Here is a 20434-nt window from a genome sequence, read left to right on the forward strand (position 1 = left end):
TCGTCGTCGTATTAAAATATATACAAGCATGGCATATCGGAGGGCAAGGGACACTCGGTACACTCGGGTCCAAAAATGTTTTATTTCGTCCAAAGAGCACGGCCCGTCCTCTTCGTCCTCGCACGCGGAATCTTCGACGTTCGCGTGTGCACTCGTCGCGATTACGTGCTGCACCGTCGTCATTCGTCTCGTCGCGCCCGTAATTATAATTATTATTATTAACTCGCGATCGCTGAAAAGTTTAGCTGCCGCGAGCGACGAGAGGAGAACAACGGGATTTCCGGCGCGAAGATACGCGCGTCGAAGAGGCGGGCTCGTGCGCGGTTACACGAGCGCGATACGTATGTATAATATTATTATATATGTACAGAGCTTATGCAATATTAATCGTACACGCAGCTTATTATTAGCTTAATTAACTAATAGTCATGCTCGCGGAGATTCGGGACAACCACGCTGCTCGCGAGCATGCGTTATATTTACACGTGCACGCGCGTCCGTCATCGCGCTATTACTCGCCTAATTCCGCCTGTACAAACGTCTAATTGTCTGAAAGTGTTTTACTCTAATTGCCTCTCGGTCGCTTCGGAACGAGCGTCTCGGTATTTCTCACGTCGCCGCTACCGCAAATGCATAATGCATGTGAAGGATGAAGAGAGAAAAGGAGGAGGAGGAGAGACGTAATTGTTAACAGCGCACAATGCGCGCTATAATAAATAAATAATAAAATTATGCCGCGATATTATACTTTGTAATTGAACGCGCCACGAGTATTTTGCATAACAAACACATAAAAAACGTTGCATCGCGTCGGGATTCACTTCGCGAGGAGAGCGTCGCGGTTCCGCGCGCTGAAAACCCGTGTCGGGAAACATCTTTAGTTGCCTTTGCAATTAATGCAATTGATTTTCTTCTCGCCCTTGCGCGAGTCTGAGATACACCACGAGATTTTATGGGGAAGAAGACGGACGCCCCGCCCTGAAACACCGCGTTAACTCTCCTCCGGATCTACTGAGACACACACGTCACGCGGGAAGTTTCCTCAGCCCGGAGTACGTAGTGAGACGATATTTATCCCGCACCCCAAACCCTCCCTCCGAAAGAAAATAAATAAATAAAAAAAGAAAATAAATACGGAAATTACATGTTGCACACGTATATTTATCCTATTGATGGGAAAAGTTTCTCGCAAGCGTCCTGACTGGATGATTTCCGGTTTGAAAGGTTTCGATGTCGTTGAAATCATACGTCCTCGGCACGTTTCGTTGGCGAGAATCCCGGATGAGGCCGTCGCGTTCGTTGCGAAGAGCTATGATCCTCGATGAGATCAATCAGGGATGCTGCGAGGGGGAATCTGAGATTGAACGTGGCCGGGAACGCTTTTCGAGGTCGCAGCGACGCGAGTTTTTTTCTCGGGGATACTTTTGTTTCAGCCCTACGATACATCATTACGGTTCAACTAATGCTCGCGTTACACGACGGAGCATGTTACTTAATCGTTATATCAATAACGATACCAAAATATCGGCGCTGTCCATTATTGATAGCGCGCACAATTAATTCTCGCCGCGGAGAATTCTCGTTCCGCAAAAAACTTGGAAAATTCAACAACTGCACAAAGTTTAAACTGGCTCAACGATTTCTGATGGTATGTTTTTTCGTTTTCTTTTTCTTTTTTGTTTAATCTGGAGCACCTCTCGCGGATAGTATCCATTATTCGATAACATAGCGTGATACAAAATAACAGAAAGGTTCCAATATAAACTTTGCGTTACGTAATAAAAATACGTATGAAAAATACGATACGTATCGTGGTTACTGTTTTCTAAACAGCAGCGTTGTTAATAAAGCCGCGTAGCTAAATCGAGTATTGCGTCTCATTCGGCTACTTTTCAACCTGGCTACCTTCTAATACAATCCAAATAACGTACAGAATCAATCAAATAAATTGTCAATCGTTTAAAAATCCTCGACGCGTGAAACATGCTTTCAAGATTTCATTTCTCGATTTCATGTATTTCAGCAAAAAAAAAAGAAAACAAAGAAAAATAACCAACTGACCGTTGTATTCGTCATACTTTCTTTCTATTGATTATCGGATCGAATGGTATCTCGCATCCAATCCGCGACGAATAAACGTCAATTCCAACGTTCCATTTAACAAAACTAATCTAGGCATCCCTTAATTCTAATTCCGCGTCGTTCACCTTAACAGCAAAAGTTTCCTTCGAGGTGTTGCTTGAAAAGACTCATTGTGAGAAAGACAAATTTATCCCAGCAAAGTCCACGTACAAAACAGCGAGAATCGTGCGCGAACTGGATCGCGGACGGATCTCACGCATGCAACTTACATAACAAATCATATTTTACAGTTGAAGCATCCACAATGTTGCGTCGAATCGTTCGAAATCTGTATTTTAAAATCTCCTCTTGTGGCTTCCCTCGAGTCAAGATTTCCCATCCCTCCGCCGAGAGATTAACTTGGGAGATTTTCCAAGTCCGAACATTTTCCAGTCAGACGACGAAACGTGACGTGCTTTCGTGATTTCGTCGCGCAAAACGTCTGTCGATACGTTTCACGTCACCGCGACGTGAATCAAAGAGAGCATGCAAAGAACTTGGTTCACAGAGAGGGCACGTGGTCCCCATCGCACGTCGTCATCGATGATGGGAGAGTCACGCGGTGTCACCAGGCTTTCACTACCAAGTCTCTCACGAACATGTCAGCCGTGCTGTTTCGACGTGCCTGGTATGTTTGGGTCCTGGCCACCGCTGCTGGAATGATCTGTAACACGTGGAGCGTGTCAAGTGGTTTTCGAGGAGTACATGTGTGCACACACACGCACACGCATGCATGATGAGACACATCCTGGATGGTGCAACTGATGCAAGGGTATAAAGCAGGCTCAAGATGTTGAAGGATCGTTAAACGTGAGCTTTAGTCTTCTTCCTTTGTCTAGAGAAATGATTTAATATTGAAACGTATTGCTTTTCTCTCGTGACTTTAAATTGTTGATATTTAAAGTTGATATCACGATCTTCGAGACGTAATGATGCCTGAACTGTTTCTTGCATGTTGTGAAAAATGTCATGAAAAATGTACGGAGCGAAAATTGTCGAAGGAAATGGACTGAAGCTTGAGCATGTGTCTAGTATGACGTATTATAATTTAAAATATAATATATAAAATCTGTATACGTATAAATTATAATCTATATTTAATGTATAACTATCAAATAATTTTATATCAATCAATAAAAATTCTATACATCAATAATCTGCATGTAATCTATTACCTATTTCTTTCTCTCAGTCACCTAACCGAGAAAGATTGTCATAACTCTAACAAAAATTGCGATTGACAAAGCACTTTGCGAAAATGCTCACAAATATTATAATATTATATAACTAATAAAAATAGCTAAAAGAAGAAAAATAAAAATTACTCTCCCGTTCTCGTTCTTCATCATTCACAATTAACATTCAGTTCTCTCAGCGACCGGGCCGCATAAATTGACGCATGAATATAAGTATGAATTTTAATACCTGGGTGGGTGGACAGCTCCTCGAACCGATCCGACAGATCGGAGAGCCCGGTTTCGGCATGACGGCCAAGGATGTCTGGTAACGCGTTCCTCCTTCCAGTCCTGCCGGTCAACTGGAACTCCTTCGAGTTGTCGCCATTCTCGTAGGAGCCACCCGGGGTGACCGAGCCACTCGTTGCACCACCACTTGCACCCTTGTCGCTGGGCCCGTCCCCGATCTCCTCGGGGCCCACTGATCCAGCTCGTCTTGGCGACAGCATCCTCAGCACTGCAAACAAAAGTTAATCCTTCTTTTCTCTACGCTCAATGTTGCGTTACCACGTCTTGTGGACGTGTTTGATGCTCATGAGTTTTTTGCTGGAATCTTGAAGGATTCTTATTCGTTTCTGCTTAATATTTCTTTTCCTTCTCGAGTTCCTTCTCTTCGTTGCATTGTAAGAGGAGCACGTAGGAAAACCAAGCTGTTGGTAACGATATTTATTTAATGTGAAGCAATATCTGGAAATTGGAAAATGATGAAAGGTAACATGCGACAGCGACAGAAACGAGGGGATAGGAAAAGGAATGGCCACAAGCTCGCACACAGATATTGCGACCGATATTGTGGATTGAGAATTAGTAAGGTTATTATTAACCAAAGTCCCCGACAATCCGTTATTAATTGGATTTCGCAGGATGAAACAATCTATGATCTGCTCAGTATCGGAAGGCTTGATATGATGATAAAGTCGATTGTCCGCGATTTCAAGCAGAAGATACAGCACAAATAATCTTCACTTGTTTGCTGACATGTTTAAATAGTCAAAATGAACACATAACCATATTATATTGAATAATGCCACACACAAAAATCCATTAATTAAAATTAATTAAAAACACACGAATTCTTTGATCAAATTTCTTCCTCATATTTTGAAGCTTAATCCTTCATCATTCATCAGTTTGTTTATTAAAATTGCAAGCTACGATCGACTTTTTTTTTACGTAAGACGTATCGATTCATCCTTCAATTCCAATTTTATGCTTCACGCAAATCGCGATTTGCGGAGAAAGCTTTCGCAAAAGGGCTTCCGTTCTTAAACCTTGTGACGACTGCACACTGAGAGGTGTCGCGTCTAATTTAATATCGCTTCCGGTTTCGTTGCATTTCACGTAGGTTCGTGTCTACACGACAATTTAACCCGTTAATTACGCCGTGGCACTTTAATTACATTTTACGCTTTACGGCACGAGCGCACGCGAGATCGATCGTGGGAAAACATAGCGTTACGCGATCGGGGAATAAAGTACGGTCTTCAACACCTCATTGCAAACTAATATTTGCATGCGTCGAGCGACACAATCAGTCGGCGAAACATTAAGACATTTTACACGGTGTTTAACTCGACAACGTTAAAGTACGCATTTGTCTTAACTTATTAATTATTAATATATATATATAAATTATGTGCATACAAATTATCAAACACAACTTGAATATTGAAGCTTCTTTTTTAGACATTAATAATGTATTTTCTCATGTTGCTCTCTCTCTCCCTCTTTTTCTCTCTCTCTCTCTCTCTCTCTCTCTCTTTTTGTGCATCTTTTTCGAGCGTTTCTGTGAATTTTATAAATTCCTTGAAAAACGAATTTTTTTACTCTAAATGTATTTACACAACCTAAATGCGCGCGAACGGTCGCAAATACTGTTTAAAAATTCTCTCCACGCGAGCCGAAAATTCCAGCATCCTCCAAAAGGTCGATATTAACGCGCGGGTCGACGTTCCGGGATTGTAGGCAAATTCTCCGCGAACACTCAGTCGTGCCTGAATTCTCCATCGGGCCGGAAACTTTTTATGCGCCAGAAAACGAACGCAAACACGCGACCGAGGAATCTGAGCTAAAAAGCGTTACCTTCTGCCTGACGAACGGACCAATGCTCACTGTCGAGGAATCCGTTCAGTACTTCACGAGGTTCGCGTATCGATAGATGACCCATATCTAAAGCGATTTGGGAGGTCGCGATAAGACCAACCGTGACGATGACGTGCTGTTCGTAATGACCACCGAAGGCAACTACCGACCTCAACGGGAAGATCGGCGGAAGGAGCCCGAAAGGAGAGCTGACGCCTAATCGCCCATCAGCGGCGCCGATATGTGTGTACACAGCTGAGAAATTCGGTGTACATAGGGTGTACAGTCCCCTCAAGCGATCATCTTTCGACGCGTTCCGCGTTTCAATTAACCGGGTGAATTCTTCCTTAACGAAAATTTGATCCTCCTTCATGATTCTCCCGCTTTCGATCAATCAAACAGCTTGTAAATATGTAAGCATGTTGGATGAAGTTTCTCCTGAGATTCATTCGAGATTCACCGAGCGATGAGAAATGGCGTCCACAAAAATTTGTCATCTTTGGAAGAAAATCTTGTAATTTTTCTGTTGAAATAATTGATGCCTAAATTGTTCGCACACTCGCCGATCGATTTTCAAGTAAGAGCGCGACGATACTTCTGAAACACTCTGTATATGTGAAACTGCACACTGGCTCATTGTCTTCTTTGTTGTTTTAAATAAATATTTCATCAGGATGGTAATGGCAGTATGAAATCATTAAGACCATTCGTTTCCGTGTTACTTTATGGCGACTCACGTAATTTGCATCTCAACGGCGCGCAATTGTACGTCATCGGTGCGCAAACATCACGCAAAAATCACACAATCGCAGGAAACTGTCGACGTAGACAGAACCATCAAGAGGATCATCAGAAGCTAGAATCTTATCTTTATCGAGTCAATCGGGCCCGCTCTTTGCCTCTCGAGTGCGCTATCAATTCTGTCGCAGGATGCACGAAGGATTGTTACGTACAACGATGACTTGGTCATCGGAGGCGAAAGGTCACCGATAATTAGTCGTTAGTAGAATTAGTGCGTGAAGATTAGCCAAACAGTTAATCCAAGGATTAGTCAAGTTAATCAGCTTGCGGCGCAAGTTTCCTGCAAGCTCTGGTACCTTTTAGTGCGAGAGGCTTCCTTCGATATCTTCCTTTCTTGCGTGACGCACGACCGGAAATGACGAATCGATTCGTCAGGAAAAACCGCCGTCGTGAGGATCCGTCACAGCCATTGTCGTCCAGTGCCACCTTGCGGAGCCTCACCTAATCGGACGTTTACGGAACGTTTACTCGTGTCTCAGGCCACTTCCTGCTTTATTCTTTGCGGTCGCACCACTTACACACTTTTCATATTTAAAATGAAACGGATATAGATCGGGTGTCAACGAAGTGTAGAAAGAACGCTAGAAGTTGGTAGAAGATAGAAGAACGTACCAACGTGCAAGTTGGCTTATACTTCAGAAAAGTTGGTTCATGATTCAGGAAAGTTTGCGCAACACGAACAAACTCTTGTCGCTTATTCGAATCCGACAGGGACTCGAGAGCTAATTATTAAGAAGAAGAAAAAGAAGAAGAAGAAGTTAGTTATTCGGTGTCGAAATCTATACAATTCGACGTTCCGTTCACCGCGAGGTTCAGCTCGTCGGGAAACTCGCACACGCACTGGGAAATCGTGGGAATGTTCCGCCGTTTTACGCCGCGCGGGAGCAAACCGCGCGGCTCCGCATTTGCTACAGATCCGGCGGATTCTATTGTATTTTTCGCATGAATTCTTTTTACGGCTTGAGGAAGGGATAAAGGGAGATTGTTTGGGAAAGTCCGTTAAGACCATTTCCTAGGGATGATTCACGTTGGCGGATAAATAAATACGTTTAAGGCGCCGTATAACGGGCGATACGAGCTCCAAAACGGAAGCCACGTGACTCAGGGGAAGATTTTAGGAGCGTCGTAAAATGATGGCTCAGTATAAATAAAAGATGGGTCTTCGGTCGGTCTTATCGTCTCTTAACGACTTGTTATTTTATGTAGTTTTGTCATTTTCATATTGCTAACGATAACTCCGAGGCTGACAAGCACAATGACGTCAGTTTTTATTGCGACTTTTTAAATTTCTGTACTAGAAATAAAACTGAGAAATTTCGTGCTATAAATAACACAGAATGTTCCCCCAGAGCTGAGTACGAACAATTGCTGAGAAGATCTTAGTCCAAGATCGCGACACGAAAATTCGTGATCGGTTCTTTGACTCGTCTCGGGATCTCGTGAATCACGGTGGCATCCCCACGGCACACAAATTTAATTCTAGACTGCGGCATGCATTTCCGCATTTCATAAACTATAATACGAACGTCATGCACAGCCAACCTTGGGAGATAATACCGGCAGACGTAACGACGCGAGCGTCGAGCGAATGGAACGCACGGTGCACAATCGCGCGGGCTGCTTTATACTCATTCATGATTCATGCACCTACACGAGGCGTCCACGATGCGCACGATAAAGCTGTTTACATTGTTGAACACCGTGGAATCAATGTGACAGGGAAAATAAAGTTGGACAATGCAAACGGGAACGCCGAACGGACGTTCAATAGAGACGACGAGATCCCAAGATGCAACGAACGATCAGCCCAATACCTTCGCGATGATTTCGCGCGGATCTCTCTCCCCAAGAGATTACATTTCCGGAGATTTCTGAGGTTTCTCTCGGAGCGTGCGAAGCCGTAGAATCTCCTTCGCAGGTACGGAGGTCGACGCAATTACGTAAAAAATTATTGCTGCCGAGAAAACTGCGTAGATACGCGGATCACTTGATTGGGAAAGTTTAATATTTAATATCTCGGAGAAGCGTGACGACACGACGGGGAAATTCTTTCGATCAGAATTGTAAGGGAAAACGTACAAGGTTAACGAAATACGGCCCTGAGATGTTTGCTCGCATATCGGCGAGTCTAGCGGACCAAAACTATGTATAAGAAAGTTCGAGAGAATTCGACAGGGCGAGCGAATGCGAAAATAAGAGCGTGTAGAGTCAGTCGTACCTTAGCCTTCGGACGATCTACAAGTATTAGAGATATAGCTGCGATAGTGGGTAAAACTGGTGCGAGTTATAACTGTTAATAATAATAAAGTCATTTCTTAAATTATATAATAAGTTACTGCAAGACGAATTTACCACCTGCTCCGAAGAAATCTGCGTTTCTCCCCTGACGACTTACAGAATCTTTTTTTCATTTCCGCGTTCCCGTAATTTTCCTAAAGCGACTAACTCCGAACCTGTCCGAAGAATGCACCGGTAAAGCATTGACGTCCCGTAATTAAAAACGTCTCGTACAATGAGTGCCTGCCGTCAAAAGATCAAGAAAATTATAGAGCGAGGATTGGGAGAGAAAGAAGCGCGCGCGCGCGCGCGTGGGAGGAAAATAATCTGCGTATTTTCCGCGCGGAAGAAGGAAATGACGTTTCCTTTCACGCGAGGAGGCGGCGTTTAAAGGACAAACATTTATAACACGTTAACACGATTCCGAGCTGCACGAAGAGTTGCGAGTACGAATGTACGGGAATGTTCGCAGTTCGACATATCGTATATATCGTAAGAAAAAGGAAGACGCGCATCGCGAGGGAAAATCTCTGACACAAATCGGCGTTTCGCTTCGGAGTTGCAGCAAACGTTCGCTTACGTAACTGTAGCCGGTCGCCGTCAGCATTCATTATAAAATTGTGGCGGCGATAAGAACGCGTATTTACGCGAAATCCCGCATCTGAATAATAATGATACGCAACGATTGCATTCTTATAGAAATGTCCAAAAAAAAGATAATTGAAAACGATATCTCGAACACTTGAAAGAAGAAGAAAGAAGATTGTAAAAAATATGATACTTCGGATATTGTGTATTCAAAGTCGTTAATAAGCGAGTATGAAGTCCGCGCGCTCAAAGAAAAAGAGGATTGAAAAGAATATATCTTGAATATTTGAGAAAAGGGAAAATAATCGGAAAAGACACGATGTACCGAATTATACTTGAAAGAAAAAGAAAAAAGATCGTAAAAAAATATGATATTTCATGAATTTGCTTTAGATATATTTTATTATAAGTACGAAGAAAACGAGCTGCGTAACAAAACGTTGTGTTAAGAAACATAGATAACATCGTCATGCAATTATCTTTTTGCAACCACAAAATTAAAAGGAACGCACGTGCTCTTTCAATTTACAAAAAGTAACTCGACGAAACTCGCAAATGTCCCTAAAGAAACTTCTTTCGAGGTAGCCCTGGATGCGAGCCTGAGTTCAGGTCGCATTAAGTTTCCACGCAAAAGTCTCCGTGACACGTACAAAGCCTCGGCAATGTGGAAGACGTATGCGCCGCAGAGGTTTATCAGAATGGAGCAATCTCTTTTGCCCCGACGGAATAAAGAGTGGCACGTCACCGTACGCGTCAACGTCGTCGATACTGCACGTCATTTAGCGTTACCGATATAGAAGCAAATTGAGAGCCCGCTTCCGATCAGGGACAGCGGAAGCATCTTTTAGGAATATTAAAGCCTCCGACACGTCATCTATATCGGCGGCTATATCAGGCCGTGACGTCAGCAGCGACAGATCAAACGCAATTTTTTTCCTCAGCGCGCTCCGCAACGACGGCCAACGCAATGAGCTTTTACTTTTTCGCGCTACTGTACGCGCCCGTAATAAGCTCAGCGAACATGCGACGAGCCTTTTCTACACCTGCCTTTTTAATTTATTTCTTTCACTCCATTAAAGACTATATATAAATATACAGCTTATTTGTAGAATATCATTCATACGGAACAAAGATACCTAATGCCTGATTGAAATCTGCGATTACCTATTTGCGGACTAAACGAATCCCTTGACACCTAACGAATCGCCTTGCGCCGAAAAAAAAACTCATCATCCCAACGCATACAACAAAGAAAATAATTATGAGAGCCTCCCTCAGGTTCTCGCTCCCTCTACCGCGTGATAATTCGATAACGCAGTGATGGATGAGCAGCTCGAAGTTGACAGTAACGGTAGAGCATCAAACTCACTCCGCAATTACTTGCAACTACATGATCCGCCTTCTAATTAAACGTGCGCGAGGGGTCCCTCCTGACTCGCAATTCTTTTAATGATTTATCAATATTTTCGGAGATTTGTCACGAAAACGCGAAAGTCGGCGCGAGCACGCCCGCTATTTTTAGCGGGTCAGGTACGTGCTTCGCGTGATATACGTGTTTTCGCGGACGACGGGGGTGCGGCGGGGGTGTGGCGCGGGCACAAAGTACCGTCACTCGAAAGAGTGACGGAGCCCCATCGGTAATTGGCAAATCAGCCCTCGCGACGGTCGCAAATTGCGTATGAAAGGTCACGGCGACCGGGAAAGCTCTTCACTAGCTTGGAACTAATTGGAACGAAAAGTGGAGTAGTCATCGTCTGCACACGTGCGCATCAGTGACTCGATGCTGACGCAGCTGCGACTGACACTTTCCACGACTTGCGGATATAAATGTAATTAATCAGACTTGGGGCCCCTGTGCCTTGATTATCACGATTCGATTGCGATAATCTACTTGGCTTCCGGGTTGCAGCTGCGCATTTCGTTACTTTGGCTAAAAAATTCCAAACTATCGAGCCTTGGAACCGGTTGACGACAAAATGGCGGCGCCAATGCAATTGCAATTAATATCTAATTTAATTAGCTGGGATTCGCTCTCGGTACGTTAATAAAAAGCTAGATACAGTTTCTTCCCTTTTCCTTAGCTTCGGCGTTTAACCCATCGTATTTTTCCGCGAGGTGCGTTTCGTTCACGGTTCACGGTTGGTCGTCATCATCCGCGAGCGGGATCGAAGAGCAACCTTCACGGTGATAACGATCGACGAGCGGATAATTGCGATGCGTATCAGCGCGGGTGATCCATTCGGAAGATCGATCCGCCCGACGTCGACTTCGCGGAATTTCTTCGTCGTTATTTGTACAGCGTGCTTGCTCGCGTTTTCAGGCGCCGATCAATAAGTCCGACAAAGCCAGATAGTGCACGGGGAAACTTATTCGAGATAATAAGATCCAATCTCGGGAAAAGTGGAGCGCGAAGGACGCGCTAGCTAGGAAATATATTCATCGATCGCGCATCGATGCATTGTCGAGCGAATCTCGTTTCCGGCATCTGGACCGAGGTGAACGTGTTCTCCCGTCGTTTTCAATCTTGCTGAAGTCTTCAGGCGAGGCGGAATACAAATTTGCTCGAGTTGCTCGAGCGATCGCGCGACAGCGAACGGACATATTACGAGTTTTCATTACTTTCCTGAGGACTGACGCGAAAAAATTGAATAACGCCTACGGTTACGCTTTTATAGAGCATTGTCACGCGTGTGGAAGCGCGAAGAGACGTGACAACTGCGAAATTACGAAAGTCCGATGTATCATAGCTGCCGTGGAAATTTCAGCAATTTACTCGGCAACTTAAATAGGACGAGGCCTCTTGCTACATTACTCACTGAAATTAATTAATATTAATGATACAATCTCCAAGAAAGATATTCTATTTCGAAAGGGTTCAAGCTTCATGCCCCAGCATCTTCAAGACACTTTGCACCAGACACTTTCGACCTAGAAGCGCATTCGCGCGATTTAATCTTCGAGACGATCGAGCAATCAGGCAATGAGGCTGGACGTCTCATCCGCACCCTAAAACGAGGGGAAAGTCTCCCTTGCGATTTCTCAATCACGCGTGTAACGGCTTTTCCCTCAACACGCCTCGCTAGCCACTAGAGTTGTTCATTGCGCCGCGTGCCAACGCGCGTTCGTGGGCGAGGAGGAGACGAAGAGATTACCGTGATACCGTACTAATAAGGGGTTCGAACAGGGCGTCTTGCGTACAAGATATATCCCACAAACCCCAACCAAGTCGCTCTTCATTTACAGCCCCTTTGATCAATCTCCAGCCACTTCTTCTGGAACGGGACGTAGACGAGTTGTCTTCTTTGAGTCGGAAAATTAATTAAAAATGAGGAAACTTTTCGGGGAGAGGGGGAGAAGCGAGTCTTAAAAATGTATGAACAAACGGAGCCCCTCGCGCTCCTCCGTCAATTCCGAGCAGACTTTGACTGAATTCCGGTTTTCAACGAGCCAGAGAGCACGCGACGGGGGCAACTAAGACTTGGACAAGCGCGCAATTAAATAAATCAAGAGGAAGATCAATAAGTCAAGAGAGCAAAGCAGGAGGGAGAGTAAGAGGACATGAGGAGAGAGGGGGAAGGAGAGGCGGAAGGGAGGACGCGTATCGCGTGTCAGAAAGAAACGGATATCCACGTATCGAAGGAGGGAAATCGCGAACGTCGCGTCGCGCGTAACGAGAGATCGCAATGTATTGCGTGTAATTGCACAACCTTGCCGGCAAGCTACCGGATTTAGAATCCGCGGTTGGTGTCTCCGTTTCGTCCGACCGCAGGCTCGAGCCCGGAGTCGCCGCCGGACGACACGCCACGATGGATCATCGACAAATCGCCGGAAAAACTCTCGTTTCCAGCTCGCCTATCGCGGCCCGGAATCCAATCGCCGGACAGCGGAATCTGATTTCCACCTCATCGCGAGACGATAAATCGCGGCCGGGGAAAACGCGTCGACCCACGTACGAACGAGGGATTCCGCGGCGGAATGAAGTTATTTCTCGTACTGCGCCGCGTCTCGCATTCGCGTCACGAATTTTCATTCTCCCACGCGATCACGAGCGAGGGAGGGAAGAGACCGGAGAGGCAGAGCTACTCGCCGAGGTGCCTCGAGCCTCGAGGAAGACGCGCGCGGAAGATGGAAGATGGAAAATATAAAGAGAGGAGAGGAAGAAAACATGAAAGAAAAAGAGAAAAAATAAGAGAAAAGGAGGGGGAGGGGATCGAGAACTGCAATGGGGGGGGGGAGGTGGGCGACGACCTTGCGAATCTCGATTCCGCGGCGCGGGAGGGGGTATGGGGGGGGCGGGAGGGGGAAGGGAGAAAGTTCTCCGGGACTTTGCGTTACGCACGAGCACTGCGCGTCGCTCGTGCGTTCGCGCGAGGGAGCGTGTGCGGTGACGCGCGCGCGTGACGTCGCCGCCGATTCACGGAGAGGACTCACCATCGGGATGACGTTGCCGTGGATGGCGCGTGTCGTCTCTCTCGCTCTCTCTTCCATGCCGCGTTACGCGCGTCAGCACTAGCGATTCCGCGGCGCGGCACGAGGAGAGCGACGCTCGTGCTCGAAGCGCAGAGCACACGAGCGGGCCACCGGATTACGCCGACGATGTGCCGCGCGACGCGACGCGACGCCGCGCGGAGAACCAGCACGGGAGTGAAGTCCCTTTCTCCGTCTCTCTCTCTCTCTCTCTCTTTCTTTCCTCTCGCTCCGTTTTCGTGTGGCGCGCGCGTTTCCGCTCACGCGAATCGATACTCGAGTACGCACGCACTCGTACGACGACGGCGAGACGCCCGACGTGTGCACGTGCGAAGGGAGAATTGACGAACGCCGCGCGGCGATCGGCCGTCTTCGGCCCCCGAGACCGCTCGCGATTACGAGGACGGCGGACTACCCGTCGTCGTCGTCGAAACGCGATGAACGGAGCGGGCGAAACGCGCACCAACCGCACGCCTGCAGCCGGACGTGGTGGTATCGGCCGGCGGCGCGCACCACGAAGACGGCGACATCATTTCCCGATCGTCGGCGCCTGACTTTGGTCTGCTTTGGTCGGCTGCCGAACGGGTCACGGCGCTGGCGGCCGGTGAGCGCGCGGCGCGCGGCCGGCCGCGTCCGAACGCCGCCGGAAACGACCGAGCGCAGTGCATGGAGGGTTGCGTCTTCAACTCCACGCCAGACGTTCCGCGTGCAGTTGCAGATTCTCGCGAAGGTTTTCTCCGCAACCTCGTGACAAAACTGGCGAAATTCTTCCAAATCCGTTTTCGATAAACTCTATCGGACGCTGAACGCTGTTGGGCGACGGAACGTGTAACCTGTTTTCGAAAGTTTCCCGTGGAAATTGAAATAAAATGTTGCAGGAGGAGACACATGAAGGTGGCCGCGCGAGGAACGGACATATATCGAAAACGAACTTTGAGAGTTTCGAGGATCGATCGAGACAAAAAGCGATGTCAAGTTGAATGATTCAAACAATACAAATACAAAATTTGATGATTAAAATTTTAATCATCCCGATGAAAAATTATATAATTCCAAGATAAAACTGTATTTTTTGAATTATTATTTAAGAATTCAATCAATCTTGTCCAATCCAATTTAGACAGAATTGAGAGAGAGAGAGAGAGAGAGAGAGAGAAAATTCTACGCTCTCCTCTCTTCCAGGTGAGAAGGATAGCCTTTCCTGAGAATTTGAATGGAAACATAATTTGCATAAGAATTAATTTTTCACAAACGGCCGGCGTTTGCCGATGAGAGTCTAATGAGAGCTGAAAGGTGCACGAGAAGATTATATTACTCTCCAGCGCCGAATGGGGGTGGTATTTAAGCGGAGGGAGCGCGAGAGCGCTTTCAACCCACTCAAATATTGACTGATGCGAATCGAACAGACACGAGATCGTGCTTCCTACAATCGGAAATGAATCCGCAGAATTATCCGGCCGAGTTGCACGTTCGCGCGCATGTTCCTCGGTCGAGTTGTCTCCTGAAATTTCTTTCATCATCTCGTTAGATTTGACGCGGCGGCGAGCGGCACTCGGCGAATAGGAATTCAGTGAAATCCCTTGCAAACTTACGCAAGATCTGTATAATGCTTGTACGAGACTTGGCGCGTACACATGTGCATCGCCTTGTACGCCGCGTGGGTGGAAACTGCGATGCAGAACAGAGAGGCGTTGTTTCTTGGCTTGTTTACAAGGCTTGAAGCAATTTATCGCGCCAGTCAGGCAGTATCGGTAATGCCAATTCATAAAACTTGCCTTGACTTTGCTGTGCAAATTACACATTGCGAATAAAATCGTTATTAGTTAATGTTAATTAATTAAAAGTTAATTAAAGTTCCCTACTCTGTGTAATCAAATTAACACAATTATATAATTATCTAATCACATTAATAATTACGTAATTATCTAATAAAATTAATATAATTACATGAACAAGCAAGCTGAGAAGGAAAGGCTTCTGCCTCCGTCCGTGTAATTTTCATTGGAGACGAAATAAATTTCAAAGTTATTGCGTTTGAAATGTTTAGAGTGCTACAACTTGAGCCACGCATGATATTACGGCGGATCGATCGGAGACCTCACTTCACATTAGGGTTTCGCAGGAAAACATAAAAAACTAATTCTTCCACTCTCCGAGTACGTCGTAACGTCGGATGGACAGCTCGATTGATTTTCCTGCACAATGCGCGTACGCACACGTCGTCGCGGCGACGACAACGACGTGTATACGAAATATTTTCGTTTCACGGAACGCGAGCAATCACAATAGCGCGGTATTTGCATTCGACATGTTTGCGAGAGGAGGAAATTTCTAAAGGATTATTTAAGATCTTCGACGAGAAACCCAAGGTAGGAGGCAATACATCCGTCTTGCGGACTGCACGCGCGGGCGTAAAGAATGAAAAGAGAAATAAATATCGCCTCTGCATGAGTTTTTCCGATACAAAGCCGAGCCTGAGAATCATTATTTATACACGGCGCGTTATATGATTGTTTTAATTACAGAATTATTTGCGATTTAATTATGTTGTATCATACTATAACGCTGGAATGGTATACATTTTGATATATTATTTATATTTGATGTATTTGATATATTGATATTTGATATATTTGATATATTTGATATATTGATACATTTCATATTTGCGTCCTGATATTTATACTGAACACTTATTCAAACTGTCGCTGTATCGTAATATCATTTGTATTGCGCCGCTTTTGCATGCTGTAATTCCTGTCATTCTGAATGCATACAAATACAAACCGGCGAACCTATAAACGATTATATTTCCTTTCCTTGACATTTTTCGTCAAGGAAAAGTCAATTAAATTGGCTAGAAGAATCCATTCTCCTAAATAATGATATGCGAGAGGTGGAACACCTTGTGTATACCTTGACAAGTGTCAAAATACGCAAATACCTCTGCAGGAAATAGATAACGAATCCCTCTCTTTTTCTTTTTCTCTTTCTCTTTCTCTTGACACACATATTTGCGGTGATGACGGTAGTTTACAGCATCCGCTGTCAACTTTTTTATCGACGCTCCCGTTGTCTCCGCGACAAGTCGAATCGGCCGCAGCACGACGTTGAACAATTCAACGAAGTTCAACACACGCGTCCTATTTACATGCAATGCAAAGTGAGACGGCGTTTCATTTCAATAAAAACCGACATAGCTCGAGCTACAAGGTGTGTGCGAAGTGCATTGCGCTAATCTTCGGTCAAGTTATTTTCGTCTTCTTTTTGGCACTTCGAGAAATCTCGATTCAACGCTATCTTGTAAATATATTGCAAACGAGCGGACGCTCTCTTCTGCTTGCCGTAAGAATGTTCTTTAAATAACGATAATCGAGACAAGCGGCTTTCAGCAATCTCGCGTTATCAATTCTAAGATCGGCAAACTCTGCAAAAGAATGATGTTTTTTAAACGATGTAATTTGTATTAAACAATCTTTTCTGCTTGATGTATTATGTACATAACGTTACGTAAAAAGACAAATGTATCTATCTTATATACTTAATATCTTAATATCTATTAGCATCTTATGTACTTAAGGGGGGAGCCTGCTTTAGAACGCTGAAAATAAGGTATATTTTACGAATTGTTTTTGGAGAAACTATACAGCGGATCATTATAAAACTTTTATGCATTTATTAGTACATGTTTAAAGATAAAAAAATTATTTTTTGATTTGAATATATCGCTTGTAGAGGTCGTCCTGGAGAAATCTTAGTGCAGCCGCGTCGCCGTCATTGCAAATTGGTGAGCATTCTCCCGCCTCCAAATTTCGTCTAAACTGAAAAATTGAAATATGTTCTCGTTATTTATGAATTCCCATCGTCGATGAACCAAAGAGAGAAGAAAAAAGTTGAAAAGTGCCAAAATGGTGGAGCTTAGAACACAAAAGTACGATTTTTAGGCAAAGTTTTTGAACTTTTTCATGCAAAAATAATTGTTTAACTTAATGTTTTTATGAATATTAAAGGTTCATCGACGATGGGAATTTATAAATAACAAGAAAATATTTCAATTTTTCAGTTTGGATGAAATTTGGAGGCGGGAGAATGCTCACCAATTTACAATGCCGGCTGCACTAAGATGCCTCCAGGACGACCTCTACAGGCGATATATTCAAATAAAAAAATAATTTTTTTTATCTTTAAACATGTACTAATAAATGCATCAAAGTTTTATAATGATCCGCTGTATAGTTTCTCGAAAAAAATTCGTAAAATTATACCTTATTTTCAACGTTCTAAAGCAGGCTCCCCCCTTAAATATACTCTGTTAAGAAATGTGTAATAAAAGAAAATTATTTTAATTACAATTGTAAATTATTTTAATTGCATAATAAAATAGTTGGCGACATTCTTTGCCCCGTGAAATTGTTATTTGTATAATTTCAATTTTGAGATAATAAAGCTACACTGAAAAAAAACACTCTTTGCTTTAAATAACGCAGCTTCACCGAAAGCGCGAGATGTGCGTGACATTTCTTTATCAGATAACAATCATTCAATGTGTGCGTCAAATTGATGACGTGACTAATACGTAATTTTTGGACAAACCTTTCCTGGCCAATGCACGCGAAGTAACATCCTTATCAGAACGTGTAATTCCCTAAAATCTTTAATAAAAAGATTGACAATATCAAATCGCAATCAAACTGATATCCATTCTCCAAACAAATGAACGTGATGTAACGAGAATCACGATACAAGAAACGGTCGTCCGTTACCATAATGAGATTCGTTGTGCGAAGAAGCTCGCCGGCAGGAATTGTAATGCACTCATCTGCGGCGGAAACAATGTGCGATTTAACGAACGCTATTTCAGATCGCGGTATGCGCGGCGCCTTCGCCAATTTGCATCGACTTATGCTTGACGTAATGTATCGCACGATGTGCACCTACACGAGTAATCGGTAATCTTGCTTCCTACATTGATTCATCATCAATCATCATTTGCGAGTGTATCCTCGATTAGCAACTGCTCAGTTAATCTTGAGCGTGGGCCTGCAATAATGATAAAATCAAGTTTATTTTTGACGTTAACATGTACTATGCAAGTAACATTTGCTCTTATTTTTATTCATGTCTCCTTAGTAATTGATAAGATAAGTAAGCTCATACAATAATTTCTACTTAAATTATTTAAACTGTCAGCCATGCGTAGATCAGGTGATAGTCAACCTATTAATAATCAAGTGGCACTGAGACGTCTAGTTGGGAAATCGGACAACTCCGATTGGGCGTTTCACATGGGCAGGACTGCGTGCTTAAATTATGTCATAATATTTGATCTTATTTTTATTCAATGTCTCCAAGTAAATAAGTCAATAAATAAGTAACAAAACTAATTTACAGCGCCCGAAGGATTTTTTTCAGGGGGGGAGGGCATGATTCAAAATGTTACTTCTAGAATTAAAATACTTATAATTTAAAATTTATACATCTTTTGGTAGTAAAAGCTTTCTCACCGCGACAAGACAGATGCTGTAAGCGTGCGTTACGTCTGCAATCTGGCATCTTTTTTCTTTACTCCAAGGAGGAACAAATGTTTAATTGTTTGCTGATTCTAGGGAGAGAGGAGGGGGCAAGACTAGGTATTTGCCCTTCCCCCCTGCGGACACCCATGATTTCTATGTAAATAACTCAAACCGTCATATGTAGGTCACGTGACAGTCCGAAAATTGATGGCACTGAAAAATCAGACTGCCAGCTGAGGAATCAGACAAATCCGCGATTGGGTACTTGGCATGGGTAGAACTGCGTGTGTCAATTACGTAATGGTAATTATCATAAATGGACCTTGATCCATCGTGGATCCATCTCTTGGACTGGCCATTGAACTTTCCCAATGCCATCAAAGACGGCGCATTCATTCCCATTGGCTGAAACTCTCGGATTTTTAAGAAACTCACGTATGATTAATTCCATGTCCCGGGGCAGAGATAGGAGAAGAGCAGAGTCAGGGGACATTTGGAAGAGCGAGGTGATCAAGAGATTAACTGATCGCCAGGTCGAACACCCGGAGAAACGTTCAAGGTTGCGTCAAGCCCATAGACTTATAGAGATAGACCGGCCCTCACCGTAGGAAGCAGCGCGGCAACATCACGGTGCAGACATAGCCTGTGGAGTAGACCCGTCCTTCTCGCACCTTCTCTTTTAGCGCTGGTGCGAGAAGGACGGGTCTACTCCACAGGCTATGTCTGCACCGCGCTGCTTTCTACGGTGAGGGCCGGTCTATCTCTATAAGTCTATGGTCAAGCCAATAGCTTTCAAAGTGAATGACGTTTCGTCAGTGCTTGCCAGACTCACGTAACGGCGTGGCACGTTTTTACATGCAAAGCCGAATTAGAAGATTGTTCAATGAAGGCAGTGATGCAACTGCTACTACGAACCATATACCGCGTTGTTGCTTCCTCCGATGCGGAAGTCGCCTCGCCAGCACTCGAACGTCGTTGGTGAAGCTATCTACGTGTCTCACGTTCGAGTGCGCCGTCGATACAATGAAGTGACACTCGACTGATATAAATCGCGGCTCTCAAGGTCCTCCATAGTTGTTAATGGAAAATGCGGTTTGTCTTAACAAAGAGCGGAATGCGCCAAGGATGACTTTAAATGTGCACTGATCTGCTGCAAGTCATCAGCACCGTCTTGCTTAGGAATGACCACACCGGACCGCTGTCGAATCTTAATCAATAGCGTTGCCGCGCGTGCAAGAATAAACCAGGCATTGGGACACTTTGTTGTAATCCCCTCGCGATAGAACGAGCGCGTCCGCGGCGCGGCACCGCGCCGGCCTCTTTCCCAACCCGAACGAACTCTCCGCGACT

General features: G+C 44.5%; 1 protein-coding gene across 3 annotated transcripts; it reads right to left on the bottom strand.

Moving 5' to 3' along the window:
• Positions 1 to 63: 63 nt before the first annotated feature.
• On the bottom strand, positions 64 to 14134 carry LOC113562830. Of its 3 annotated transcripts, none has more exons than XM_026973340.1 (4): positions 13536 to 14134; positions 6536 to 6680; positions 3547 to 3813; positions 64 to 2785 (listed from the first exon to the last, which is right to left on the bottom strand). In XM_026973340.1, the coding sequence occupies exons 1-4, from the start codon at positions 13590 to 13592 to the stop codon at positions 2724 to 2726; spliced, it is 531 nt and encodes a 176-aa protein (XP_026829141.1). In that variant the 5' UTR covers positions 13593 to 14134; the 3' UTR covers positions 64 to 2723. The 3 variants fall into 3 exon arrangements, with proteins under 3 accessions (XP_026829141.1, XP_026829144.1, XP_026829147.1); XM_026973343.1 differs by lacking the exon at positions 13536 to 14134 and adding an exon at positions 12303 to 12770; XM_026973346.1 differs by lacking the exon at positions 13536 to 14134 and adding an exon at positions 12321 to 12768.
• Between the last annotated feature and the right edge of the window lie 6300 nt (positions 14135 to 20434).

This window comes from Ooceraea biroi, chromosome 1 (genome assembly GCF_003672135.1).
Source record: "Ooceraea biroi isolate clonal line C1 chromosome 1, Obir_v5.4, whole genome shotgun sequence".
Taxonomy (NCBI): Eukaryota; Metazoa; Arthropoda; class Insecta; order Hymenoptera; family Formicidae; genus Ooceraea; species Ooceraea biroi.